The sequence below is a fragment of the Naegleria lovaniensis genome (genome assembly GCF_003324165.1).
Source record: "Naegleria lovaniensis strain ATCC 30569 chromosome Unknown tig044, whole genome shotgun sequence".
NCBI lineage: Eukaryota > Heterolobosea > Eutetramitea > Acrasida > Naegleriidae > Naegleria > Naegleria lovaniensis.
The window spans coordinates 144,571-168,837 of NW_025407866.1; the positions used below are offsets into that span (position 1 = coordinate 144,571).

Consider the following 24,267-nt stretch of genomic DNA (forward strand, 5'->3'; position numbering starts at 1 on the left):
AAAGGAAATCTAAAAATATTTCAGCCAAAATCAAAAAAAAAATGTCCTCAGCAACACACAACAACTCTCAGGTCATCGGAGGCTTTGATTTTGGCAATGTTGCACGTAATATTTATTTACAAAACAATCTCAATGTACAACCTCCAAAAACTCTGAAAACAGGTACTACAATTTGTGGTGTCGTGTTCAAGGATGGTGTAGTTTTGGGAGCTGATACCCGAGCTACCAATGGACCCATTGTGGCCGATAAGAATTGTGAGAAGATTCACTACATTGCTCCTAATATTTATTGTTGTGGTGCTGGTACTGCAGCCGATACAGAGAATACAACAGCTTTGATCAGTTCAAAATTACAACTTCATCGTTATGCTACTGGAAAGCAATCTCGTGTGGATACAGCCATGACCATGTTCAAGAGAATGTTGTGGAGATATCAAGGTCATATCAGTGCTGCTCTTGTGTTGGGTGGTGTGGATGTGAATGGTCCAGCATTGTACACAATTTATCCTCACGGATCAACTGATAGATTACCTTTTGTTACTATGGGTTCGGGATCATTGGCTGCCATGTCTGTTTTTGAAAGTGAATATAAAGATGATATGACTGAAGAAGAAGCCAAAGCAATTGTTCATAAGGCAATTTCTGCAGGTATTTATAACGATCTGGGAAGCGGTTCCAATGTTGATTTGTGTGTCATTAATAAGGATGGAGTTGCAAATTATATTCGTGGTTATGATGTTCCATCAGGAAGAAAGTATCGTCGTGAATATGTCATTCCACGTGGTACTACTGCTGTTTTGAATGAAAAGGTTCTGCAATTGAAATCCAAGTTGATCGTTGAGGAAGAAAGCAGCACCAAGGATGCCATGCAAATCACAGAATAATCTTATTCTCTGTGGTGAGCTCTTTACACTCTCAATATTGTACTTGCTATAAACAATTGACTTGTATAATTTTGTAAACATAACAAGTTAGATTTTACAACCAATTAATGGGATTCTGGCTTATGTTTTTACAATCAAGTTGTTGTTGACAAGACCTTACATGGATCTCACGTGAACAAAATTTTTCTTATAAGGTACTAATATTTGAATTTTTGGTAATATACTTCAGAGTCTTCCTTATCGACGAATGCAGTTTTTGAAAAGAAAACTGGTTGCTCCTTTTCTTCATGATCTTCACTGATCAGTTGAGTGATTGCTTTTTCTAGTTGAGGATTTGTCTTGTTTAATGACAACGTTGTCTTGTCTTGAAATGATGTGACAGGAAGTGTTGGAAGAGGTTTCTTTGTTGTTGAATTTTGAATAAATTCATGACTAGTCATTTTCATTGGATTCGTACTACCTGCCACTTGATGCGTATTATATTCCAAGACAATGATGTCCTCAATTTTGGGATTGAATTTCTGTGTGGTTGGAGAGTTTTGTTTCGAAGAAATTGTGGTCGACACGGATTGATTTCCAAGTGCAGTCACTAAGGAACTTGCCGATGAGATGACACATTGTTTTTTCGAGTCATTCTTTCGTTGTGAGTTTGTATAATTCTGCCCTAAAGATGAAACATTATCTTTTTCATCATTATTAAAAAAGAAGTAATATTCTTCAATTTGTTTTCCTAATTTAGAAAAATTCAAACCATTTCCTTTGCCACTTGAATGATATTCTTCTAGAGAATAATGACATGGCATTTCGAGCTGAGTGTGTGCCAAAGTCCATACCACTTCAATTTCTTTTTGAAAGTTAACACTTGCCAAATCAGGATTTTTCACATGTTTCGGAAAATAATGATTCATAATTCCAATAAATAATAATCCATTATTCATAAAGAATTCGTCTTGAGAATGATAAATTTCACAAATTTTTTGTGAGGAAATTGGAGTAGAAGAATTAGTTGTGAAGTGATGATCATTTCGGAAGAGATTTAAATGAGACATGCATTTGTATTGACTTGTGAGGAATTGAAGCCAATCAATCAAACGATGAGAGAAGTGTTGTTGTGAATGTGGTGGTTGTTCCGAGATTATGTTAGCTTTGAGTGACATTTTTTTTAGGTGTTGGCATTTGACAGTTTCGCTGGTAGTGTTCAAAAGTCGTCTTCGATTGAAAAAATTTATGTTTTTCAAATACACAAATTTATTCCTGCTTGTGATGAGGATGAATAAAATTTTGCTTTTCTCCTGTAATGACATCAAGATATTGAGCATCAATTTTGTGAAGTAATTGTCCATCTTCATTTTCATAAAAAAACTCGGCCGAATAATCATCAATGTATTCGTTGGGAGCTGGATACTTTTTCAGGAATGAATTAAATCCTCCAGAGGGTACAAATCTTTCATTGATTCCATAAGATTATTTGACAATTCTCGACGACCATCATTTTCACACACTTACAATTTCAAATGTTGTAATTCCTTATCATCTGCAATCTTTTCGGCAAAACTTGTGGCACATTGAGGTCCTCGCTGTTCACTATACATGCAGTAAAATACAATGGTATCCAAACTTGAGGATTTTTCTTTACATGTCTTTATAAGTGTTGGTAAATGAACTTGCTCAAAATTTGAGAAATCTAAATGCAGACTTCCTTTGACATGTCCTCCTTCATAATCTTCATCTCTAATTTTAGGAAATGAGTTGATTCATACAAAAAACACATTTTGAAAAAGGTCAAAGATCAATTGATTTCATACCTCACGTCAATAATTAACACGCTTTCCTTTCCGATCATGCTTGCAAACGTTTGTACATCAATCTTTTTAAAAGATGGTTCCGGAACTGTACATGTCATTAAAAAATAAATTAATAATGATATCATGATGATCGTGAAAATTTTGGTGAATGTCCACGTTCGATCAAATCGATGATCAAATGTGCATTGGATTGTGTTTTACAAATTTCCAAAAAGTAATGAACGATCCAAAATATTCCGAATTTTTGTTAGCAACATTGATGATCCAATAATTGATGATGCAAACCATATTGGCAATTTTTTAAATTCAATAAATCATCACACGGTTGATCATCCATGATACATACCCGTAATTTTCAAAGAGAGAGCTAACGGATTGGACGATGCTCTCTTACTTCTTCCTTTGACTTGTTCCAAGGTTGTGTGATGAAGAACAGAGGAGGAGGAGGATGAATCCGTAGTCGTAACGGCGCTTCGATCAAGATTCATTTTTTTTGTAAAAGTTTTTCAAAACACAACAACAACGTCTTTACGAAATTAAGAGTGACACATAGTGGTTTAACCCGAGCCAAAATACTCCAGCGAGTTTGTTGGCGAGTTGGCGAGGGTCTAACACAAAAGGGGAGTTGCGTTGAACCACACTATGACCTTGCACTAAAAGCCATCAACTACTTGTTGCAGTGACAGTACCAACAGTGGTAATGTGGAAGACGTCAACGTTTCTTGATGCATCATTTGAGTGCTTTTGTTTATGTACTTTATTGCACAACTCTTGCCTCAATTCCAACCGAGAGGGTGTATGCCTTGTAAAGCTTTAGGCAGATCCGCCCGGAATTGCATAACGATTTTTGGCAAAATACAAATAGTACATGCAGAACATTTGCAACTCGTGAGAACAACAATATTTGGATGAAACATGATAATAAGGGACTGATAAATGGCAGCAACAACAACAGCCGATGAAACTTGAAAATAAGGGACTACTCAACAACGAGCCGTGAGGGGCAGAAGTATGGAACGGATCACGATTACGAGCGGGTGGGTGATGAATATAGTGATACTTCTTCTGATGAAGAGTCTGATGAGTCCTAGGAAATGGCATCATTGGTTCGTATTGAATCTCTATTAAGGACGAGAGAGTCCAACAACCAATACACCAACAAACTTTGGCGCTAGTTAAACCACTGTGTGTCATTGTAATTTGTACAGACGTGTTGGTTCCTTGAGGAAAGGTAGAACTCCATGGTTGAGGCGTTGTTGTTGAGGACTTTGTGTGCTTCTTTTACATCATCGACAACAACAACAATTAATGTTGACGAACTTTGGTTGAGCTTCAATTCCACCTTACCAATTAGGACAAGTCCTTGCATTGGAGTGATAGAACTTGATCGTTCATACTCTAAAATTAAGAAACGCCACCGATACAACAAAGAAAGACACTCAGTTGTGTGTTTTCTGGTCTGGAACTTTTGTATTGAAGGCTTTGTCTTTTCAGCCAAGTGACTGGGGAAGGTTTTATTTGTAGATGAATCAAACGAAACTACTTGTTGATTAAGCCTGAAAGATCGTCCCTGAAAGCTTCAGGTGTCTTTGCTTCATGATTCATTCTTTTTGTACATCCATCGTGTTCTCAAAGCCCCACTCGCTAAAAGTTTCTGTAGAGAAAATCTTGTGAAGCAGTTTGCTTGAGAAGACTTCAGCTAGAGTGAGTCTTGAAAAGTTCGAAAAAGCAAGGTTACAAGAACTTGTCGCAACTAGTCTCGAAAAGAAAAGTCGAAAAAAAATGTTGTAACCTCGCAAGACTTGAGTGTTTTTCATTGTTTTAAAGACTCTGGTTGCATGTTTTTCGCAACGACAAAAAAATGGCTCTCTCTCTTCAATCATCGGAAGCATCCAAATCGCAAATGATGATGGCAATCCATGCACAACTTAATTTTCCGTATGGTGTTTTTGTTTCATCCAATGATGAAGTTTATATTGCAGATACCTGGAATCATAGAATTAGAAAAGTTATGAAAAATGGAATGATCACAACCATTGCAGGAAATGGAACTCGAGGATATAATGGAGACAATCAATTGGCAACAAATGCTCAACTCTATCGTCCACACAGTGTTTTTGTTTCATCTAATAATGAAGTTTATATTGCAGATACCTGGAATCATAGAATTAGAAAAGTTATGAAAAATGGAATGATCACAACCATTGCAGGAAATGGAACTGAAGGATACAATGGAGACAATCGATTGGCAACAAATGCACAACTCAATTATCCATCCTGTGTTTTTGTTTCATCCAATGATGAAGTTTATATTGCAGATAGAGGTAATCATAGAATTAGAAAAATAATGAAGAATGGAATGATCACAACCATTGCAGGAAATGGAACTCGAGGATATAATGGAGACAATCAATTGGCAACAAATGCTCAGCTTAAAGGTCCAAACAGTGTTTTTGTTTCATCTAATAATGAAGTTTATATTGCAGATAGCTGTAATGATAGAATTAGAAAAATAATGAAGAATGGAATGATCACAACCATTGCAGGAAATGGAACTGGAGGATACAATGGAGACAATCGATTGGCAACAAATGCACAACTCTTTTATCCAGAGAGTGTTTTTGTTTCATCCAATGATGAAGTTTATATTGCAGATACCTGGAATCATAGGATTAGAAAAATAATGAAAAATGGAATGATCACAACCATTGCAGGAAATGGAACTCGAGGATATAATGGAGACAATCAATTGGCAACAAATGCTCAACTCTATCGTCCACACAGTGTTTTTGTTTCATCTAATAATGAAGTTTATATTGCAGATAGCTGTAATGATAGAATTAGAAAAATATTACCCGCTAATCATAGGATTAGAAAAATTATGAAAAATGGAATGATCACAACCATTGCAGGAAATGGAATTGAAGGATACAATGGAGATAGCCCCTATCAACCATCCCTTTCACATTTCTCTCCTTTCATTTCACGCATTTCGAAACATGAAAGAGACATGATTCCCAACACCAAACTCATTGTTTTTCAACCACTTTTTGAAAAACTTTGTCCTCATTTTCATTCCACCATTTTGAAAGATTTTAATTTACTTTCTGACATGTCTTGTCGTGAACTTGAATTGATTCAAAATGTCATTGATTTTGTTTTATATGATCCAGATACGATTGTGGAACCTATAATGATTTCTGAAATTATTGAATACTTGTACATTTTGGGTCTTGCTCACGGTGAATTCATGGAATTGAAAAACTATTTAATTTCGATATTATTGGAGAAACACATGAAATCTGATCATGTCATTGATACATTGTTGATGATTGAACAACACTTGACAAAACAACCCTCTCATTCCATCATGACTAAGTTGAAGAATTATTGTTTGGAATTTGTTCAAATCAAATTAAGAGAAGGATTGAATATTATGACAGACCCAAGATTCATTCCTTACAATGTTGAAATTCTTGAAAAAAGTTCAATTACAAAGATATCTCCCATCGTTCTTGAAGAGTCGATTGAAAATACAATATCACCAAACGAAATGATCAAGTCATTGTGGAATGACAAACGTACGAGTGACATTCGAATCAAACTCTCACACAAGAACGACCATTCATTTATTTATGGTCATCGAACCATATTGAGTTCTCGTGGAAAACTTTTTGAAGCCATGTTCAACAGTGGATATGAATTGGAAGATCTGAAATATGATGAAAAAGATGAAATTTTGACACTCATTCCTTCCACACCTGAAGATGCAATGAATTTGGAATATATTGTCAAATATTGTTATGATCAATTGGAGCAGATTGAACCAGAACATGCCATTTCACTCATCTTGACAGCTTCAGCAAATGAAATGTCAGAATTAGTTTCTCTTGCATTCAAATCCATTCAAATTGATTGCAATAATTATTTTGAAATTGCCAATTCATTGGATTTTGAAAATGATTTATTTTCAGAAGTGATTCAAATCATGATTGATTTTGGAGTGAATCACAGAAATGAATTATTCAAAGAAAATTCTGATCTTGATCAATTACCTGCTTCCCTTTCACACAAATTGTTGAGAGAGTTTGAAAATTTGTAATGATGCAAGTCCTCCAATAGATTAAAACATTTTATTCTTGTTTATTAAATATTCACCGCTTACATGAACTTTTTAAGGTGAGTGAATTTTCTTCTTTTTTGTTTTTCAGTCAAGCTGTCGAAAAGATCCTGAGTTTTCATGGGTCCTGTTTGAGAATTGCCTTCTGGTTTCTGCTCAACCATGATGGTTTGTTCATCCAATTCAAATGGATCATAACCCTTGTATTGAATAATCTTTTCCTTCTTTCTTTCCAGAGCTTCTGTGTGAACATTGACAAGGTTGAAATCATCAATTTCTCCTTCCCATTCCATGTCATCGCTGGCAGAGTCGCTTTGAGCATCCTCGTCGTCAGCGTCCTCATTCTCAATAATTTCTCCATCTGAATTGTATAGGACATCCTCATCACCTTGATCGAGCCGGTTATCTTCTTGATCGTCGCCATCCTCACTTTCTGTAAAGTATTCGTCGTCATCGGCCAACTCTTCGTCATGATTAATGACAATGACTTCATGGTCATTATCTGTGTGTATCATGTTATTGGATACCAATTGATCTCCTTCCTCCAAGTCAGTCACTTGAACATTTTCAGGAGGTGCATGACAGAATAGAATTTTACCATCCACATAGTCCTTCAAGATTCTACGAGCAGCCATTGGATAATTTGGCACACCATTCTGTGACATGAGACCTTTGGCTTTGCAAAACGTTCTCAATAAATTTTCTGGGGTCACAAAGGTCATTCGGGCCTTGCCTGGTATCTTGGGGAAAGTTAAACCATAGGTCAATTCGAAAGTTCGTCGTGGAATACGTCCACACACCAATTCCATAGGTGGTCTATAATCTCTCATTTGATGGTCAATAGACAAGATACCATCGACAATCATTTCTTCCTTCGTCGTTTGAATGGATGGGAACACGAGACCAGGACAATCAGCAAGCATGACACTGTCTCCTATGGGTAGAGTTTGGAAGTGCTTGGTTTTGCCAGGAGTCGATCCTACTGCAACCTTTTTTTTTCCACACAACACGTTCACGAGAGAACTTTTACCAACGTTAGGGTAACCCACCATACCCACCACAACACGTCCCGTATCACTCTTCTTTTGCTCTGGATTAAAATTCTTCATGAGACTCTTAAAGAAAAATAGTAGTTCAGATCGTGAAAAGATATAGGTCCAGTCACTCTCTTGTGGAGAAACATAATTGGTCACATCGTATTGATCCAATTCTTCTTGTTGCTCCTTGAGAAGCTCCTCTCGTGTGATTTGACGATTGGCAATTTTTGTAATTTCATTCTTGGCAGAGAAGAAGAGAAAATTAATCTTCTTCTTTTTAAAATAGCATGCCCATTTGAAGCGTTGCTTTTTCGTTAACAAGTCAGCCTTATTCAATAACAAAAAGTTTTCCTTCTTTGGATCAACTTCTTTGACGTACTTTTCCAAATCTTCACATTGGAATTGCAAGGGATTACGACAGTCCACTATTTGAACAACAATGTCACTTCTCTCAACCACACGCCACAACTGTCTCCAAACTTCAATATTTTTTTCGTAGGGTGTTAACGTGGCGTCGTAACTTTCCTCGATTTCAGCCAAGCTTCTTCTCCATCTCAAGAATGAATCTGTTTCAATTTGAATGAGCTGTTTTTTTGCTTGTAATTTGCTAGCATTGTTCGATTTCTTCTTTTTCTTTTTTTTCTTTGTTTCTTCGCCCTCATCTTCATCGTCAGAATTTTTCTTGAATAATTCATAGGCTTCCCTAGGTCTGCGAGGAATTGGAAGTTGAACATTGAGCTCTTGCATTTCTCGTACACGATCGAGGATTTCTTCCTGAGTCTTTTCTTTGAGAATGAGAGTACCTTCTGCATATGCTTCCTCGTCGACAATGTCATCCTCATCCTCATCGTCAGAGTCTATTGGGATGAAATAATTTCATTGGTTGTGCATCACAAAGAAGTGTTCCATTGATTTGATACACATGTGGTTAAATTGAGACATTTGTTGCGGAATGGAAATTGTGTCAAAAAGTTTTATCGAATGATTACCATCTGAGTGTTTGTTAAACTTACTTTTTTGTGCTTCCACAACTTTGTACTCTTTCGGAGCGCCATCTCCGTCCTTTATCAAAAATGTTGCACTCTCCTTTTCATACCTTTTCAAACTCATCTTGGCATTTAGCATTAAATCTTGTAAATCATTGGTTTGAATTATACTTTCTAATTTTCCTCTTCCTCTATTAATCATATTGTGCATGACTGTGTCTTCTTTTAAAATTTCTTCTTCAATAGGTAATTCATCGGAACCCACTTTTTCATCATGATCTTGTTGTATCGATGCTGCAAGTGTTTCCTGATGACGATCCGATAATACTTTTTCCTTCTTCTTGTTTCTTGATTTGAGAAGGGTCTTTCCCAAACCGCCCATCTTGTTCTTGGTTCTTGTTCCAGGCATTTTTTTTTAACTGCAACACTTCAAAAAAAATTCAAAACTCTCAACATGAAACTTTTTGAACTTATGGCGATGGACGAGATTGAAATATAAATACATCCTTGAGTTAATTTTTCAATTCCGATTTTAAAAGAGGATGTATTTTGGGTGAATGCAAATATTGTAAGTCATTATTAAACGTTGTTGCAGAAAACATGACAAACAGTTGCTTGAAACCAAGCGAGAACCAAATCGCTTCGGGAAACCATTACAATTGTTACGTATAGCACTCCTTTGAGCTATATTGGAGTGCAAGGAGAGCCAGGGTATCGTCAATTTTCCTTTTCGTTTCAAATTCAAAGAAACCAACTGTAAAAAAAACAACGTCTTCCCTCTAACACTCACTCTAGCACCACTAAGGCTTTGCAGTAAGGATGACCTTATTTCAAGGCTTTCTTTTGAACAAGATGCGGAAGAGTGGAGAGGCTTCCTCCCTTCAACATCAACATCAAACACATGGTTTAATGCAGGGCCAATTTCAAAGTGATGATTTCAAAGCGATCTTGGTAACGATGTTCATTCTAGGTTTAACGATTGCTGGTCCTGTTTCGGCAGCAAGTAATGCCCTCACTCTTGAGGTGAATCCTTCGGGTCCTCGAACCGACTGGCCCGATAATGCAAATCTTTTGAATTTGGGGATGTGGGTAGATTATGCAATTTTCGTTGGTATAGTTGCTGTGTGTATTGTGTTGATTGGCATTCTGCTCGAGTCCATGGATTGCATCATTTGGTGTTCCCGTAGAGTTTGTAATTGTTGTGGAGGATCCAAATTGGAGGTAGGTTGAGGAGAATACTAATACGTTCGAAATTATCATCCATGATGATGAATGCGGGTTTTGGAAACCTTTACACAAATCACAACCAATATTGTTGATTACTATCGGATTTATGTTGTGGTACATTACTGGGCCTTTTCAATAGGGATATCATCCTTACTCAGGACCTGCCTACACAAAAGGGCGTATTCGATGTATGGGTACCATGGTTCTTTCGACATTTGTGTTGATTGTGATCTTGGGAGGAGTGTTTGTCGCATTCAATGCCTTATTCTCGATCAACTTACGACGAGTGATCTCTACTGCAGAAGTAATAATTTCGAATATCAACGGAACGATCAATGCAGCAGTCGATGCCACTGTGATTGGTGTGCCTTTGAGTGTGGCTGCCTCCATTTCATCGATTAAGCAAAAGACCATAGTACCAGCAAAGCAACTGTGTGACAATGTTCAAACTATTGAACCTTTACTCACACAAGCTAAAGATACCATGATAATTGTTGGAAACCAGATATCATCCATTGATGACAATGTCAATACAATAACCAATTTGGCCCAAACAGTAAGGTCGAAACTCGTCTTTCGAGCAAGCGCCATTTCCAAGCCAGACTCAAATTTATTGTCTTCATTCACAAGCGGAAATAACTTTTTGTTGTATAAGGATTCCACCAATGCTGCAATCGATGATGCCTTAGATAAGGTCGTATTAACACATCAGTCATGCTCCTATACTATATCTGATGCAGAAGTAAGTTGTTGCTTTACTTTTATAATTTATTAACTTTGTTTCCATCGAGACAAAAATTGGAGACACAAAAAATGGCCCCTTTAAATCAGCCATTTCAACCATTCAATCTGGCATCCTGAATATCTTGGGGGTTGCCATGAGTTTGTTCAAGAAAATACCGCCCGACACTGTCTCAGACGCCACCCTTTATGTAAACATTGGTGACTCTGTAAGAATATCCATTGAGATGGTCATTCTTGTCGTTCCCTTATCTATGTACCTTTTTGCCTTGGTGGGTATCTGTTTTAGAGTCAAATGGTTTATGAAACTTTCTGCATGCTTTTCATGTACATTGTACTGGCTCCTCTTCCTGCTTTCAGCTCTCCATATTATTGTATATATTGTGTTGAATGATGCCTGCTTCAATATAACAACAAGAGGTGTCACAATTGTTAGCGCTGTCACAAATATGACCGGTATAGACTTGGAAGCATCTGTAGGATTACCAACATCACAACTCATTAATGGCGTTGCAAATTGTGGAAAGTATGACAACTTTGTGAATTCCACAATTGGAAATGCTGAGGCTGTCACAACATTTGTGACCAACAAGTTCAACATGGGCAATGGATTTTCGAGCGGATTAAATGATCTTTCGGCCTCCATGACCATTGATACAAACAGTATAGCAATTGGTGATAACTTGCAGTCTAAATTCAACGCATTGAACCTTGACTACAATTCAATGGCATCCTCGTTTAATTCAAGCTTGAAAACATTTGAAACTGATTTACTTAATGTTAGTAACCAAGCAAACGCAACTCTTCAAACAGAGCTTGCTAATTCATCTCAAAATATGAGCTCTATCCGTTCATATTGTGTGGGCAGAGAAAATCAAACACTCTGTATCAGGTACGCAGAGTATTTAAACGCCACAAAACAATATGATGATTGTAGCACAATTATTCAGAGCATTCGTCAGCAATTAACTGAAATTGAAAGTACAGTTTCAAACATTAATGACGACCTACAGACCAATTTGGCGCCTGTTCCAACTAAAATCTCAAATATTGTAACTGAGTTGTCCAGTAATATGACCAAACTCGTAAATGACACTGTGGCACTCGCTCCCACTTTGCTATCAGACACAATGCAAAAAATCATCTCAGATTTCAGCTCTCCTCTCAAATGCACCTATGTTCCTGCTGCACTGAATGATGTGAACGAGAGCGTGTGTGACGGAGGAATTGTGCTAGATTCATTGGTTATTGGAGCCTCCTCATTCGTCATTGGTATCGCGTGTGGTGTTGGATTTGTGTACATCCTCCTTGTTGACAAGTACATTACGTACCGATTAATTAAGGAACAATCTAAGAAGGGCTCCAAGAAGAAGGCCAAACAACCTTCAAAGCTTGTCGAGTTGCCGTCCCTCCAACTCGAAGATACTCCAGCGCTTGAAAAGACAGTAGATTTTGGTCAAGATGATTTAGGAAATACCTTCCAATATTGAAAACTAGTAGTGATTTATTATAACAAGAGTAGTACCACACAGAAAATGATAACAATTTATGGCGGCGCATCCGACGTTGAAGCGCACTAAAAACCTGTCAGATATTCGTCAAGTCAAAAATGAATATGAAAGCATAAAAAAATTTATTCGTTGAATGTCATGCAGTAGAATTGGTAATAGTTCTGGTTTAGGGTGCTAGCAAGGATCTGTCTTCCGTGAGCTGTTCGTTGGCACGCTGTTGTTTTACAAGCTTCAGCTGAAGCGAATAATGGTGTAACGTCCTATGGCCTCTATATTTCGTTTCAGTTTGTCTGTTGTTGCAGTAAGAACCCAAGTTGCTTCGGTTCTTCAAACCCTTGCAAACCAATCAGGAAGAGACTCACTCATTTTATTTTTGATTCCTTTGGAGTTTACTCAAATCAGCTGACGTGGGATTGACGAATATCTGACAGGTTTCTAGTACCAATTGCGCCGCCATACTGTAATTACCAAAGCTTGCGTTATTAAGAAAACGAGGTTTAAATAAAAAATGAATCGACGTAAATATAAACATTATGGAATACCCTCTGATCATACATATGGAAACAGGGAAATCCATCAGCCACAATTCGAGGATGAGGAATTACGAGAATATTCGGATGATGATTTTACGATGAATGAGGAACCTGTAGAGAGAGTTAAAAACAGTAGTGATGATGAGGACCATTCAAGTTATGGGGATGCTATCCAGCGTCATCCATACACAAGTTCATCGTCCGGAGAGGAGCAGCATGATATTCAAATTAAAGTCCAAGCTAGAAAAGCACTCAAAGACTCTAAACGTTTCCTTCATTCGACCACCAAGCAAATGGAGCATAAAATCGCCTTCTCACAAAATAATTCCTTAATGGAGAAGATGCTTGAAAGCTCTGCTCGCAACAAGGATGTTGTAGTGGAAAACTTGTTGCATCAAATGGTTATAAGAAACTCAAAAGATTGGTTCCTGAACTTGTCGTTCGAACAATGTTATACTAAAATAAGGAATATTATGAGAGAAACAACATTCAGTAGCGAACGAAACAAAGCAAAATTCTCAACCATAAATAACACCAAGATCCACAACTCCTACAACAGGAGAGAAGGAGATGGCTTGCAGAACCATAATGATGAGAGCCGCCCAGTACCTGAATATTACCAATCTTTGGACCCACCTTCAAAATTACACAAGAACCAACAAATAGGAGTAGTTCGTATCCCAAAAAACATCAAGGAGGAGAAACCTTTTGTCTCCACTCCAAGAAAACCAGTTCAACAAGTATCATCGAAACAACGTCTTAAAAAACACAAATACCAAAACCGAAAGCTGTACCATGCTTCTGAAGAAGAAATGATGGCTTTGGAGGCATATTTCGGTCCAGAACTAGCGCTAGACATCCTTGAACATGCTGATACTTTTGTGAGCTTTCAAAAATACTGGAGAACCAATAGAAAATATCGTTTCAATCGAAAAGTGCAAGAACTAAGGAGTATGTTCCAAACAACACTGTTCGAAATGGAACGGGCTAAATTGGAAAATTATGACACTGAAGACTATGCGAGACAAATCAAATATCTAGCGTCTCAGTTCTGTATAGAAATGAATCCTGCAAAGCCATACACACCTGGGCCTATTAAACAATCCAATAAGATCGATAAGCATAGTTTTCTTCATAGAAAAGAGGAACCCACCTTTTTGAAGAAAGTCAAAAAGAAGAAAAAGAGAGGAAGTAACATGCACGACATGTCGAAATCAAGTCCTCAACATCCATCACCACCAGTTGTGATGAATGATCAACAAGCGGTTGTGACAACGCCAAACGAACAACGCAATGATAGCATCCCAGCATCTTCTACTCCAAAACGAACTCCACCAATTCCTTCACTCAACTCAGCGTTCAACAGATCTGTGAAAACTATTGGCTCCATTTCTCCCAAGCGATTCCAATTGCAATCAAATAACCAATCACACGAGTGTGCTGAATCAACTACCATGCAAAATGTACCAAGCACACCAATCCGTTCTGCACAAAGAAAAACCTTGTCGAGCAGAGTATTCAAGCTTCAATCAAGACTTGATAATGATAGAAACAACAATTCCAATACGGATCTAACACCTGAAGCAGCATTGTCGTTTGAAGACCCAATTGATTTTCAAAATAGGGAGTCGAGCAGTATCGTTGAAGATTCGTTCCAGTCCAATTCATCATTGTCATCGAGAAGGGATGATAGCAGAGAACTATCATCATTACCACAATTTCAGGACCTGGAAAATGTGTCTGCAGAGAGTGGCACTAATGATCAAACAACCAACAACACTAATCGTTCTTCAAACACCCCAACCAGAATACCATTGGAAGTAACCACAAACTTGAACCAAGAGTTGGTAGACAATGAGGGTATATCCTTTTCACCAGTATCACTTATTCCGCCATTGTCTCCAATCCTTAGAAGGGCTCCACCTCCTCCACTAGAACACGCAGAGTCTGAAGAAACAAAATCCAACGAAGAAGTGGACGAAGAAGAAACCATCACAGACATCCGGAGCAACACAGTCGCAAGTGAGAACAATGAAACAAGAGATGCTTTGCCACTTCTGAAAGAACCAATTGATGATGTAGTGATACAGTCAACCTCTTTGAGCGATGACCATCAATCAAATACCTCTGGCAAGTTGGATCTTGAGGAATTTGAGCAGCAGCTCCAAATGGAAAGCAAGTATTTCAGCCCCAAAATACTCTTTGAGGAGCTTGATAGGGCAGAGCAGGATCGAATGTCATGTGAAACTTTCAGTCATACCTCCACCAACAGTGATGAGGAGAATTTTAACGAATTGCACATTCTTCAAACAAGTGTCGATGACTACATACCTGCAAACAATTCAAAGAAGTTAACAACACTTCCTTCAGGTGCTTCAGAAAGCACTTATTCACCAATGACAGTTTTCAATCAGTCCAATAATGAGCCTTCTATTGAATTGCTTCCACAATTAATCGAACGCCCAAATTCGACTTTTAAACCAGCAGACGAACTTGTAGGAGTTACAAACTCTTCAAAAGATTCAAACGTAGAAGATGTGGTTTCAAAGGAACTACAACGGTATGATTCAATTAATGCCTCAAAGAGCAGTCATTCGTCAACATTAGGAGAAGTAACATCCACTCCACGACCTCCCTCTAGAAAACCACCACAGCCCTCTCTTTCATTGGAGGAGCTTGTTGAAAAAGATCGGGTGCTCTTTGCAGAAATTGAAAACTTGGTCTTCTCCTTGGATGAGTCATCGGTAATTTTCCAATTCGATAGAAACTATGTGTACTCGGGGTTCAAAAACTCGAATTAATTAACAATACACATGATGATGGTATCTGTTTTGAATTCCTTAAGGAAACATTGAGGCCAAAAAGGGTATGATCTACAACCATTGGCTCGTATCAATATTAATACCCACGACGTGCATCTTAACTCGAGTTGTTGAATGTATGTGCATACCATGAGCTTCATTGGAGACTTTAAAAGTAGTGTTATCACAAACTTGAGATAGTGTTCCAATTGTCATTGATTCGATATTGAACACCCTTCTTGTTCATTTGGTTTGACAGCGGTATTTAAAAGGAAATTAATTTTCCGAAAGAGAAATAACCGTTTGGAGAACCACTTTCGACATTTGGTGGCCAATAGCCAAGCTCGTTCGCCCTGTCTTTACACAGCAAAACAAAGCCGTGTTGAGGTTGTGACTGGTTGTATGGAAGGACCAAATCAACGACACCATAAAAAACAACAACACCAACAACACACTCTAAGATCCTAAAACTCTGCAGCCTCTTTGCTCGTACTCGAACCACACGTGCTATTTGGCTGTCCGTTGCGTAAGTAGTAGTAGTTCATCATGTTGCTGTATCATAATACAACATGCAAAAATCAATCCCAAACATACTGAACTTTGAAAATCGGGTGGTCGCTAATATTATTACCTTTGCGAAAATCTCGAACATGGAATGATGGTCAAACTCTATGTTTCTTCATAATGTCTCTCAAATAATGATGATGAAAATTACCTTCTTCTTCATTGTTATCTAATCTCCTCTTTAATAATAATCAACACCACCTTGTGTATTTTTGACGGACAAAAACACGTGATGACATTTGATTCCAAAACGACGTCGTTGTCACGGCACACACTTAGTAGTTCTCAACATCCAACATCAAGTTGCTTTCTGTATTATTAAAACAAAAATACGTGCCGTTCGTTTTAATTCACATCAACAACAACAACATGACAGGTGTCAACAAGACGATTGCAGCTGACTGTTGCAACCACACAAAGATGAAGAGACGACCTTTATCATCACATCAATCGCGTCTCCCAAATAGGACACGACCATCCTTTTTCACACAATTATCATCATCTCCTTCCACTTCAGTAGCCACCATCATGTTTTATATCTTTGCATTATCATCGTTGCTATCCATACTATCATCATCATCACAATATTCCATTAATGCTCAAGTCATTCCACAAGCGTACTCTGAAATTTATGACAATGCTGTCGTAATGCCACCGACATCATCCAAATTACCTGCGAAAATGGTTTTAGAATGGGAAGAGAGAAGTACCATGACTGATCTATTGCCCTTCTCATCGAGTTGTGCACTGAATGGATATGTAAATACTGCAGACTCGACCGATGTGAATAATAATGTAAATATGCGTGGATTGAAAAGTTTGAGATGGCGACTCAGTGTTGGAATTTCCAGTCGATTTGTCAATGTGTTTTATGGCTTTTCTGATGGAAGCAATGGAGCTCTTTGGAGTGCCATCAAGAAGGTTTCTGCTCAATCGGCACAACGAAAAGATAATGTCTATTCATCGAATGTGAAAGGAAAATGGACAAAAACTATGAATGGTGCTTCCACTGCCACAACGGATGCAACTCTTTCTGTGAACTATTACTCGTCTTTGGGTGGCTATCGAGATGGTTCTCGTCTCGGTGAAGTGAATCCCATTTCTCGTCCAAACTTTGCCAATTATGTTCCCTTGTCTTCTCTCAATCTCACGTTCGGAGATGTGTTTACAAGCACTAAAATTTTGTATAACACTCAGGGAATTACCAGTGCAAGAAATTTGGTTCCTCTCCTTGTGGATACCTCTGCTCTCAAAGCTGCATCCAATTTAAGTGTCACCGTTGGTTCGATCATTGAAAAGATTGGAAGTGGAAATCGATCGATTGAAGACACCTCCTTTGTAGATTCGAATGGTTTTTCAGTGCCATACTTTTTGAGAACTCGATCCGAAATTACAATGGATATCATTCAAAAAACTGGTCGTAATGCCCTTCTTAATTCGTATGAAAATCAAGTCACTACCTATGATTTCACATTCCGTACCACGAATTGCTATCAAGACATGGTTGGAAGCAGCAGTTCTTCTTCAAGCAATAAGGAAATTTATTTCTTTGCTCTCGTGGGTAGTTATTTCCCATTGATGAATGCAACTCTTACTCGACGACTTGCTACCGATTGGGACAGCAACTTTGCTCAATTTATTGTCGTGTATAACTTGACTGATTTTTTCAATCAACCCACTTCATTTGCCACAACAACAAGTTCTTCAGATTCCACCTCGAACAAGTTCAACATGTGGAATGACCAGCCCATGAGTGAAAGTGCAGAAATGCAAAGTCAACAATCTGTTTCTTCATTCCAAGATGCATCCGCTGTTGAAATTTATTCCATGTTCCACTATAATCCTACTGAAACTTACAAACAATTGCGTTATTTGAGAATGTCCATTGTGCTCTTCTTCAGTTTGTTGATTATGGTCATTCTTGTCCTTTCAAGAAAGAGTCAACCTGTGAAATCTCGTTTCTTGATTAACGGTTCTGTATGTGCAGTCGCCATTGTGTATGGTTTATTAGGTATCATTTTCGCTGCTGCCTTACCCAGTTATGACAGTATTGTCAGTTCTATGGAAGTCCTCTTTTATTTGGTTTTGGGATTCTTGTATGTGCTTTCAGCCATGAGATACTTCTTCTCGAGAAATTTGTATCGTACCATGAGAATTAACTTTTCATCAGATTCCAAATCCAAGAAGAAGGACAAGAGAATGACTCATCATGGAAAAAAGATATCAAAGGGATCTCAATCATTTGAGGAACGTCAATTGAAGTTATTGAGATTGTTGGCAAATCTTGCATCTTGGAAGGTCTTTCTTGTGGGTGTCATTCTCGTGTTGGTTGTGATTTGTGCCCTCTCATTGTTCATTTTGATTTCAGTGGTCACTGGAACTGCTTCCAATTTCGATCAACCCATTTCTACCATTGCCACTTACACGAAATTAGCTGGTTTATTGGGATTGGTCGTTCCAACTGCCATTCTCTCCATTATTGTGGATGCCATCATTAATGCAAAGAAGGTCGTCAAGAAAGGACTTCATTGGTACCTCATTCAAGACGATCCACTCTTCTTTAGATTGGAATTTGGTGTGTTCATTCCAGCTGTCATTTTCGGAGTGTTGCTCTTCATTTTGGATCAATATTATAACACGTTGAATTGGTTTGACATGAATCAACGTGCTGTTGTTTACTTGGTTCACGGCTTGATTTATTCACTTTTTGAGTTTTCACTTGTCATGTTAGGTTGTGGTGGATTTATTGCAGTGGTTTACATTATTCAGTACAGCAGAATGGCAATTCGAAGAAAATCCTTACTTCCAGTTCCAGAATCAAAACTCAACGATGGTTCAACACTGGGAAAGAAGACAGAATTTGAACTCTTCATGTGTGACGATGAAGCTCGTGTCATGTTACAACAATATTGTGAACGTGAATTTTCTTTGGAAAATTATTTACTTTTCGAACTTGTTGAAGAATTGGCCGTGTTAGCTTCTCAGGAACATCCAGGATCGGTCAACAAGATTGCCATTTCACCTGCACTTGCAAAACCATCAGTTGTGACTGGAGAAATGGTTGAAGAACGAGAGGTCCTTTCCACAACTTCCATTTCAGTCAAGAATGGAAAGAGCTCATCCGGTAGCGCCATGTTATCTTCCGATAATACTCTGGTCAACTCATCTTCTGGTTCTCTCTCACCACGTCCAAGTCATCAACCACCCGAACAACAACATTTAAACGTTGACGAACCTGGTTCTCCAACTTCTCCTTCGAGCGTTGTGTCAGCTTCAGAACCATCTTCTCCTTCTGTTAAGAATTTGATGAAGAATAACAATAGAGAAAGTGTCACACAACAAATTGATCGAATTATTTTGAAAATTTTAAAGACCTACTTGAATGAAAACTCTGTTTTGGAGGTCAACTTGCCAAATACCACTAGAAAAATGGTATTATCCTGTTTTAGAAAGAGACTTTATGCTGACGATGTCAGTAAATTCAGTGGTTCCAAATCGATGGATCACATTCCAGAACGAATGGATGACAAACCAGTGGAAACACTTGACATGACAGTTTTAGATACTTTGAAACAAGATGTATGGCTTAATTTGAAAGATACATTTGGAAGATTACAACTCACTCAAGAATATAATTTGTATAAGGCAAAGAAGACTTTGGAAAAGGAATTGAATGTCGTTTAATCATCATTAAAATACTTTTTCTGTCCTATTTACAATCAAAACATTCATACCTGTCTTTTTGTTTATGGAAATATATTCGTAATATTACATTTGGATAGTGTTGTTTAAAATTCATTAACTTCTTTTGGGTGTTCATTTGTCCCCAAAAATATATTTCCAAATTTTTTCACCAATTTCTTGTCCATTAGTGATTTCATACTTTGAAGTCGAGGCTTGAGAATAGAAATACCATGTCCGAATATCAATTCGTTTGTTCAAATGACTCAAATGGGAAGAGTATTGTGCGGTTTGGTCATTATAACAACCTTCTTGAAGCTTAAACGTTGGGATTGTTTTTTTTGGATTTAAGTTATGGTAAACATTAAAAGCTATTGCCCAAGGTACCTGTTTCAATATTTCAAGATTCTCTTTTGCCAACTCGGTTACACATTCTATCTTTCTATATTGCTCAGGAATTACTATATCAGGAAACGCGATTAGAATCTCTTTTACAAAATTCCAATCATTGTAACTCAATTTCTGAAATACTTTACGGTTTGCTTGCAATGCTTTCTTAATGAACTCATTATCCCGTCGTAACGATTGTTCAGCACAATTAAAAGCATCAGCTTGCTTTGGAATTAGAGATAAAATGAAATCCTTGTCTTTGCAAAACCAATCGTTTACCATAGACGAGAAATGTTTCCAATCCGAGTCACAATTATTGACAGCAGTAAAGATTAACTCCTTTAGTTTATCGTTCTCCGATGTTGATAAGAATGCACGAGATAATATCAAACTTGGATTGTAGTTGATATTGTTCACATATTGTTCTAAGGGGTTCTTATAATATTCGTATCTGTCACATGTATAGTTAGCCAAAGCGTTCTTGATAATATATTCATAACAACGTTCAAACCCACTATCGTTCCTGTTCTCAAATCTCTTGTTCGAAAAGAGAGGATGATCTTTAAACTCGGACATGACATTAATTTCTTGTGTCAATACTTGTCGAAAATTCTCCAACCTATCAAACACTTGATACAAATCTTGAGGCTCGTTCATGTTTCGTAATTGAGTCCATTTGGAAACTCTTTCTGTGACACCTCTCAGGTATTCAATTCTCTTATCCATAACAAATCGATCCAACCGCAACTTGTTCCATTTGTTCAAAGAATTCTCTCAGTCCCTTAAAATAGTGTTTGTAATAATTTTGAGACGTTTCATGATCTTGAATAATTTCTTCTTCAGTTTTGAATTTCCACCAATCGTCAGTAGCCCATTTTGGAACTTGTTCTTTTTGTTGTTTCAAATTGTCTCTCAACTCCTTGTCCATCTCTGAGAAGACAAATATTTGGTCGGAATGACTTTTATGTTGTTGTGAATAAGTACATTCCAAAGTAACTTGAAACAAGCTTTGCAAAACATTCTCAACGGCTGGTCATGTGAAGGACATTGAGGAATGTTGTTTCTGGTAATCGTGTTCTTGCTAACCACGACACTGATGTTGTTGTTTTTTGTGCTTGTTGGTGTGATAGTTGCAAAGAGATGAGTTGCATGTGGTGCATTGATGAGTACATGGTTCTTCAATGTCTTCCAGGAGACATTCAGAGAGAGTGGTTGGGAATTCGCATGTTTGAATGAGAGAGATTTTTTTTTGAATTGGACAAGTGACAGGTTGAATGGTGGTCAATGTATCAAATGTCATTCACAAATCACGTCGTATGTAATCCTTAAACCTCAAGTCTTGTCCTTTTACGAGACAACTTGGAAAAACTACAACATGATCACAAGGTCGTTTCCAATGCACAAGTCTTGAAATAATGACCTACTTCAATTCTTGTTACTTTCGACACATGTGATTCAATACTATTTGCGTATTCATCTTGGAAATCATCTTATCTTGTTCCGTATAATGCAATCCATCTGAAAAGAGTCCTCTAAATGAATTACCCCAAGTCGTTTGTTCCAATGGTACATAGTCTATAAAATCTTGACGTAATGCAATTTGACGTTGAATTTCAGAATTGGTGAGTGAAAAGATCAATTCTGGACCGACGCGAGGATCATGTGAAGGAATGACTTCACGCCACAAAATTTTCAAATTTGGCGAATGCTTCTTCCATTCAGAAACCCATTCGAAAAATTTTGTAATGTGTGAAAATAATTCATGTTGAATCCATGCCGTGTCAAAATTTCGAAAACCTCCTCGTCCGTAATGTCCAGCCATTTCATGAAAGGTAAAGGTCATGATAATGACATCTGACGTTGTAGCAATTTCTTGCACTTCTTTTCGTGCAGCCTCTAATTCCATAATACTTTGAATGCCTCCCCAATTATGATCGACATAGGCATGAGCGAGTCCTCGATTTTGAATTTCAAAATGTTCGTGTTTCAATGTGGAATATCTAAATTTGGTTTTGCTTAATTTTTTACCATTAAATTCAGAAGGAAATGAGAGTTTGTACTTGACCGAAGGATCGACTTGATACATCCATTCAAGAATGTGTGAAAATTGTTCTTCCAAAGAAGAATCTCCAAAAAAGGCAACCTTTTTTCCATGAAAGCAATCCATGACTTGGCGTGGATTAAAAATCTCATAGGGTCGAGTGAAGGAATTCGATGATTCTTGTGAATTCTTGAAATATTCTTCTCCCTTACTTTGAAAAAGAGACGCAACAGGAACATATACTTGATTCGATCTCACCATTTGATTCAATAATGGAGTGGAATTTTCAACTTGTTTGGAAGGATCGTCGTGTTGAGGTGTTGAAAAATCCTTCTTCTCATGGTTCGAATATGGAATGGAATTCGTTCGACACACTAGTTGATCACATTCTCCAGATTTGGATTGCATCCAAAATCCAATTTTTTCATCGAATATTTTCTTGGAAAGTTTCAAATATGGGTCTTGGGTCGATTCCATGTCAAGTTCATACGTTCTAAATAATTCATGTGCAAGAAATTGCTTGAATTTGAAATATTCTTGCATGATGTAACGATGAGAATGATTTGGAGATTCTTGAAAGTTAGAATTTGACCAATTCGTTCTTTCAATTCTAAATGGAATTCTTGCAATTTGAATTCCATGACTTTCAGAAAAATCCATACTTGGACTTGAATAATCTCGTGGAGAGAAACAATGATGAGTCATTCGTACATCTACTTGAAATTCTCCTCCTTTCAATCTTGGAAGAAAAAATTGACCCATATACACTCTCTTATTTCTTTTTTTGGAAGTCAATGTTTTAAGGTCCACAAATATTGGATGTCTCGAGTTGTCTTCTTCATCTTTCACGTATTGCATGGAATGTTCATTGAATTCTCTTGTTTCTAAAATTGGAACAAATCTTGTAAAAGAAACTGCCAAGGAAGTGTCAAAATCTCCTGAATTTGCAATATTGACTTGATTATGGTCAGAATGCTCCTTTTCTACAATTCTTGCATGAAACAATTGAAAATACGGAGAATCCAAATCAAATCGATCGAAACTTTCAATTCGTAAAAAATACACATGTTCCATCGAACTTGGAAATGGTCCAAAAACTTTCACTAATTTTGGATCAAAATGTTTTTTAGAGCAGTCATAGTGTGGTTTTCCAATATTACTCTTTGAAATGGAACTGCTTTGAAAAAGATTCAATTTTTCATCGACTTGTCTCCATGATGTGTACTTGTGAAAATATTCCGTCTCGTTGTAATAATATTTAAAAGGTAAAGGAGGTTGTAAAAATTCAAATGATTTCATTCGTAACGAGGATGAATCATCTCGTGTAGAAGTGACACCAATTTCGGATGTTAACAGTCCTCCTGTAGAAGGAACAGAAATGACAACTTTTTTATGAGTGTCAGCAATTCGCTGGAATTGAACAGGAGTCCGCGGATATTCTTCCCATTTTAGTATTCCTTGAGCAAAGAGAAAGAAAGTAGTAATTAATGAAAAGATGGAAATGGAGAGAGTGATGAGAAATTGATATTTGGGTGATAATGAGGAGATGATGTGGTGGTTTGCCATTGTGTTGACTTGTTTGCTGTCACTTGTCGGAACACGTTGATGTTCTACAAAATTAATTCCATAATAAAATTACAACTAGTAAATGATGACGACAGACAAACTCTGCGGATGATAATGAGATCGGAATGTACAACGTTCTTATTTTTTTTTGTTTTGAAATGATGACAATTTTCAATTTATTTTAATAACAAACAATTTTCAGGCTTCTAGTTTAATTGTTTTTACAAGTGATTTGTTTCCATTTAACCATCTTTATCACATTTAAAACAATATGATACAACATTATTCATCCTGTTGTTAAAACTCTCTTTTTGTTATCATATTTCCAAAAATTGTCAAATCTGACAGCAATGGAAAGGTATGATTGAAAAAAGTCAAAA

General features: G+C 37.2%; 10 protein-coding genes across 10 annotated transcripts; 5 read left to right on the forward strand and 5 right to left on the reverse strand.

Moving 5' to 3' along the window:
• Window positions 1-41: 41 nt before the first annotated feature.
• C9374_010627 (uncharacterized protein) lies at window positions 42-884 on the forward strand (the record flags this gene model as incomplete). The annotated part of the gene is made up of 1 exon (XM_044686192.1): window positions 42-884. The coding sequence occupies one exon, from the start codon at window positions 42-44 to the stop codon at window positions 882-884; it is 843 nt and encodes a 280-aa protein (XP_044543782.1).
• Window positions 885-1,081: 197 nt separating this feature from the next.
• On the reverse strand, window positions 1,082-2,041 carry C9374_010628 (uncharacterized protein; the record flags this gene model as incomplete). The annotated part of the gene is made up of 1 exon (XM_044686193.1): window positions 1,082-2,041. The coding sequence occupies one exon, from the start codon at window positions 2,039-2,041 to the stop codon at window positions 1,082-1,084; it is 960 nt and encodes a 319-aa protein (XP_044543783.1).
• A 91-nt stretch (window positions 2,042-2,132) lies between these two features.
• C9374_010629 (uncharacterized protein) lies at window positions 2,133-3,177 on the reverse strand (the record flags this gene model as incomplete). The annotated part of the gene is made up of 4 exons (XM_044686194.1): window positions 2,133-2,328; window positions 2,391-2,615; window positions 2,690-2,774; window positions 3,036-3,177. 4 exons carry the CDS (start codon window positions 3,175-3,177, stop codon window positions 2,133-2,135), a joined length of 648 nt encoding a protein of 215 aa, XP_044543784.1.
• A 1,373-nt stretch (window positions 3,178-4,550) lies between these two features.
• C9374_010630 (uncharacterized protein) lies at window positions 4,551-6,791 on the forward strand (the record flags this gene model as incomplete). The annotated part of the gene is made up of 1 exon (XM_044686196.1): window positions 4,551-6,791. The coding sequence occupies one exon, from the start codon at window positions 4,551-4,553 to the stop codon at window positions 6,789-6,791; it is 2,241 nt and encodes a 746-aa protein (XP_044543785.1).
• A 59-nt stretch (window positions 6,792-6,850) lies between these two features.
• Window positions 6,851-9,241, reverse strand: C9374_010631 (uncharacterized protein; the record flags this gene model as incomplete). The annotated part of the gene is made up of 2 exons (XM_044686197.1): window positions 6,851-8,703; window positions 8,860-9,241. The coding sequence occupies 2 exons, from the start codon at window positions 9,239-9,241 to the stop codon at window positions 6,851-6,853; spliced, it is 2,235 nt and encodes a 744-aa protein (XP_044543786.1).
• A 443-nt stretch (window positions 9,242-9,684) lies between these two features.
• On the forward strand, window positions 9,685-12,290 carry C9374_010632 (uncharacterized protein; the record flags this gene model as incomplete). Its single annotated transcript, XM_044686198.1, has 3 exons — window positions 9,685-10,053; window positions 10,199-10,801; window positions 10,851-12,290. The coding sequence occupies 3 exons, from the start codon at window positions 9,685-9,687 to the stop codon at window positions 12,288-12,290; spliced, it is 2,412 nt and encodes an 803-aa protein (XP_044543787.1).
• Window positions 12,291-12,819: 529 nt separating this feature from the next.
• C9374_010633 (uncharacterized protein) lies at window positions 12,820-15,645 on the forward strand (the record flags this gene model as incomplete). The annotated part of the gene is made up of 1 exon (XM_044686199.1): window positions 12,820-15,645. The coding sequence occupies one exon, from the start codon at window positions 12,820-12,822 to the stop codon at window positions 15,643-15,645; it is 2,826 nt and encodes a 941-aa protein (XP_044543788.1).
• Window positions 15,646-16,578: 933 nt separating this feature from the next.
• On the forward strand, window positions 16,579-19,893 carry C9374_010634 (uncharacterized protein; the record flags this gene model as incomplete). Its single annotated transcript, XM_044686200.1, has 1 exon — window positions 16,579-19,893. One exon carries the CDS (start codon window positions 16,579-16,581, stop codon window positions 19,891-19,893), a length of 3,315 nt encoding a protein of 1,104 aa, XP_044543789.1.
• Window positions 19,894-20,025: 132 nt separating this feature from the next.
• C9374_010635 (uncharacterized protein) lies at window positions 20,026-21,006 on the reverse strand (the record flags this gene model as incomplete). Its single annotated transcript, XM_044686201.1, has 1 exon — window positions 20,026-21,006. The coding sequence occupies one exon, from the start codon at window positions 21,004-21,006 to the stop codon at window positions 20,026-20,028; it is 981 nt and encodes a 326-aa protein (XP_044543790.1).
• Window positions 21,007-21,715: 709 nt separating this feature from the next.
• Window positions 21,716-23,887, reverse strand: C9374_010636 (uncharacterized protein; the record flags this gene model as incomplete). The annotated part of the gene is made up of 1 exon (XM_044686202.1): window positions 21,716-23,887. The coding sequence occupies one exon, from the start codon at window positions 23,885-23,887 to the stop codon at window positions 21,716-21,718; it is 2,172 nt and encodes a 723-aa protein (XP_044543791.1).
• Window positions 23,888-24,267: the final 380 nt, after the last annotated feature.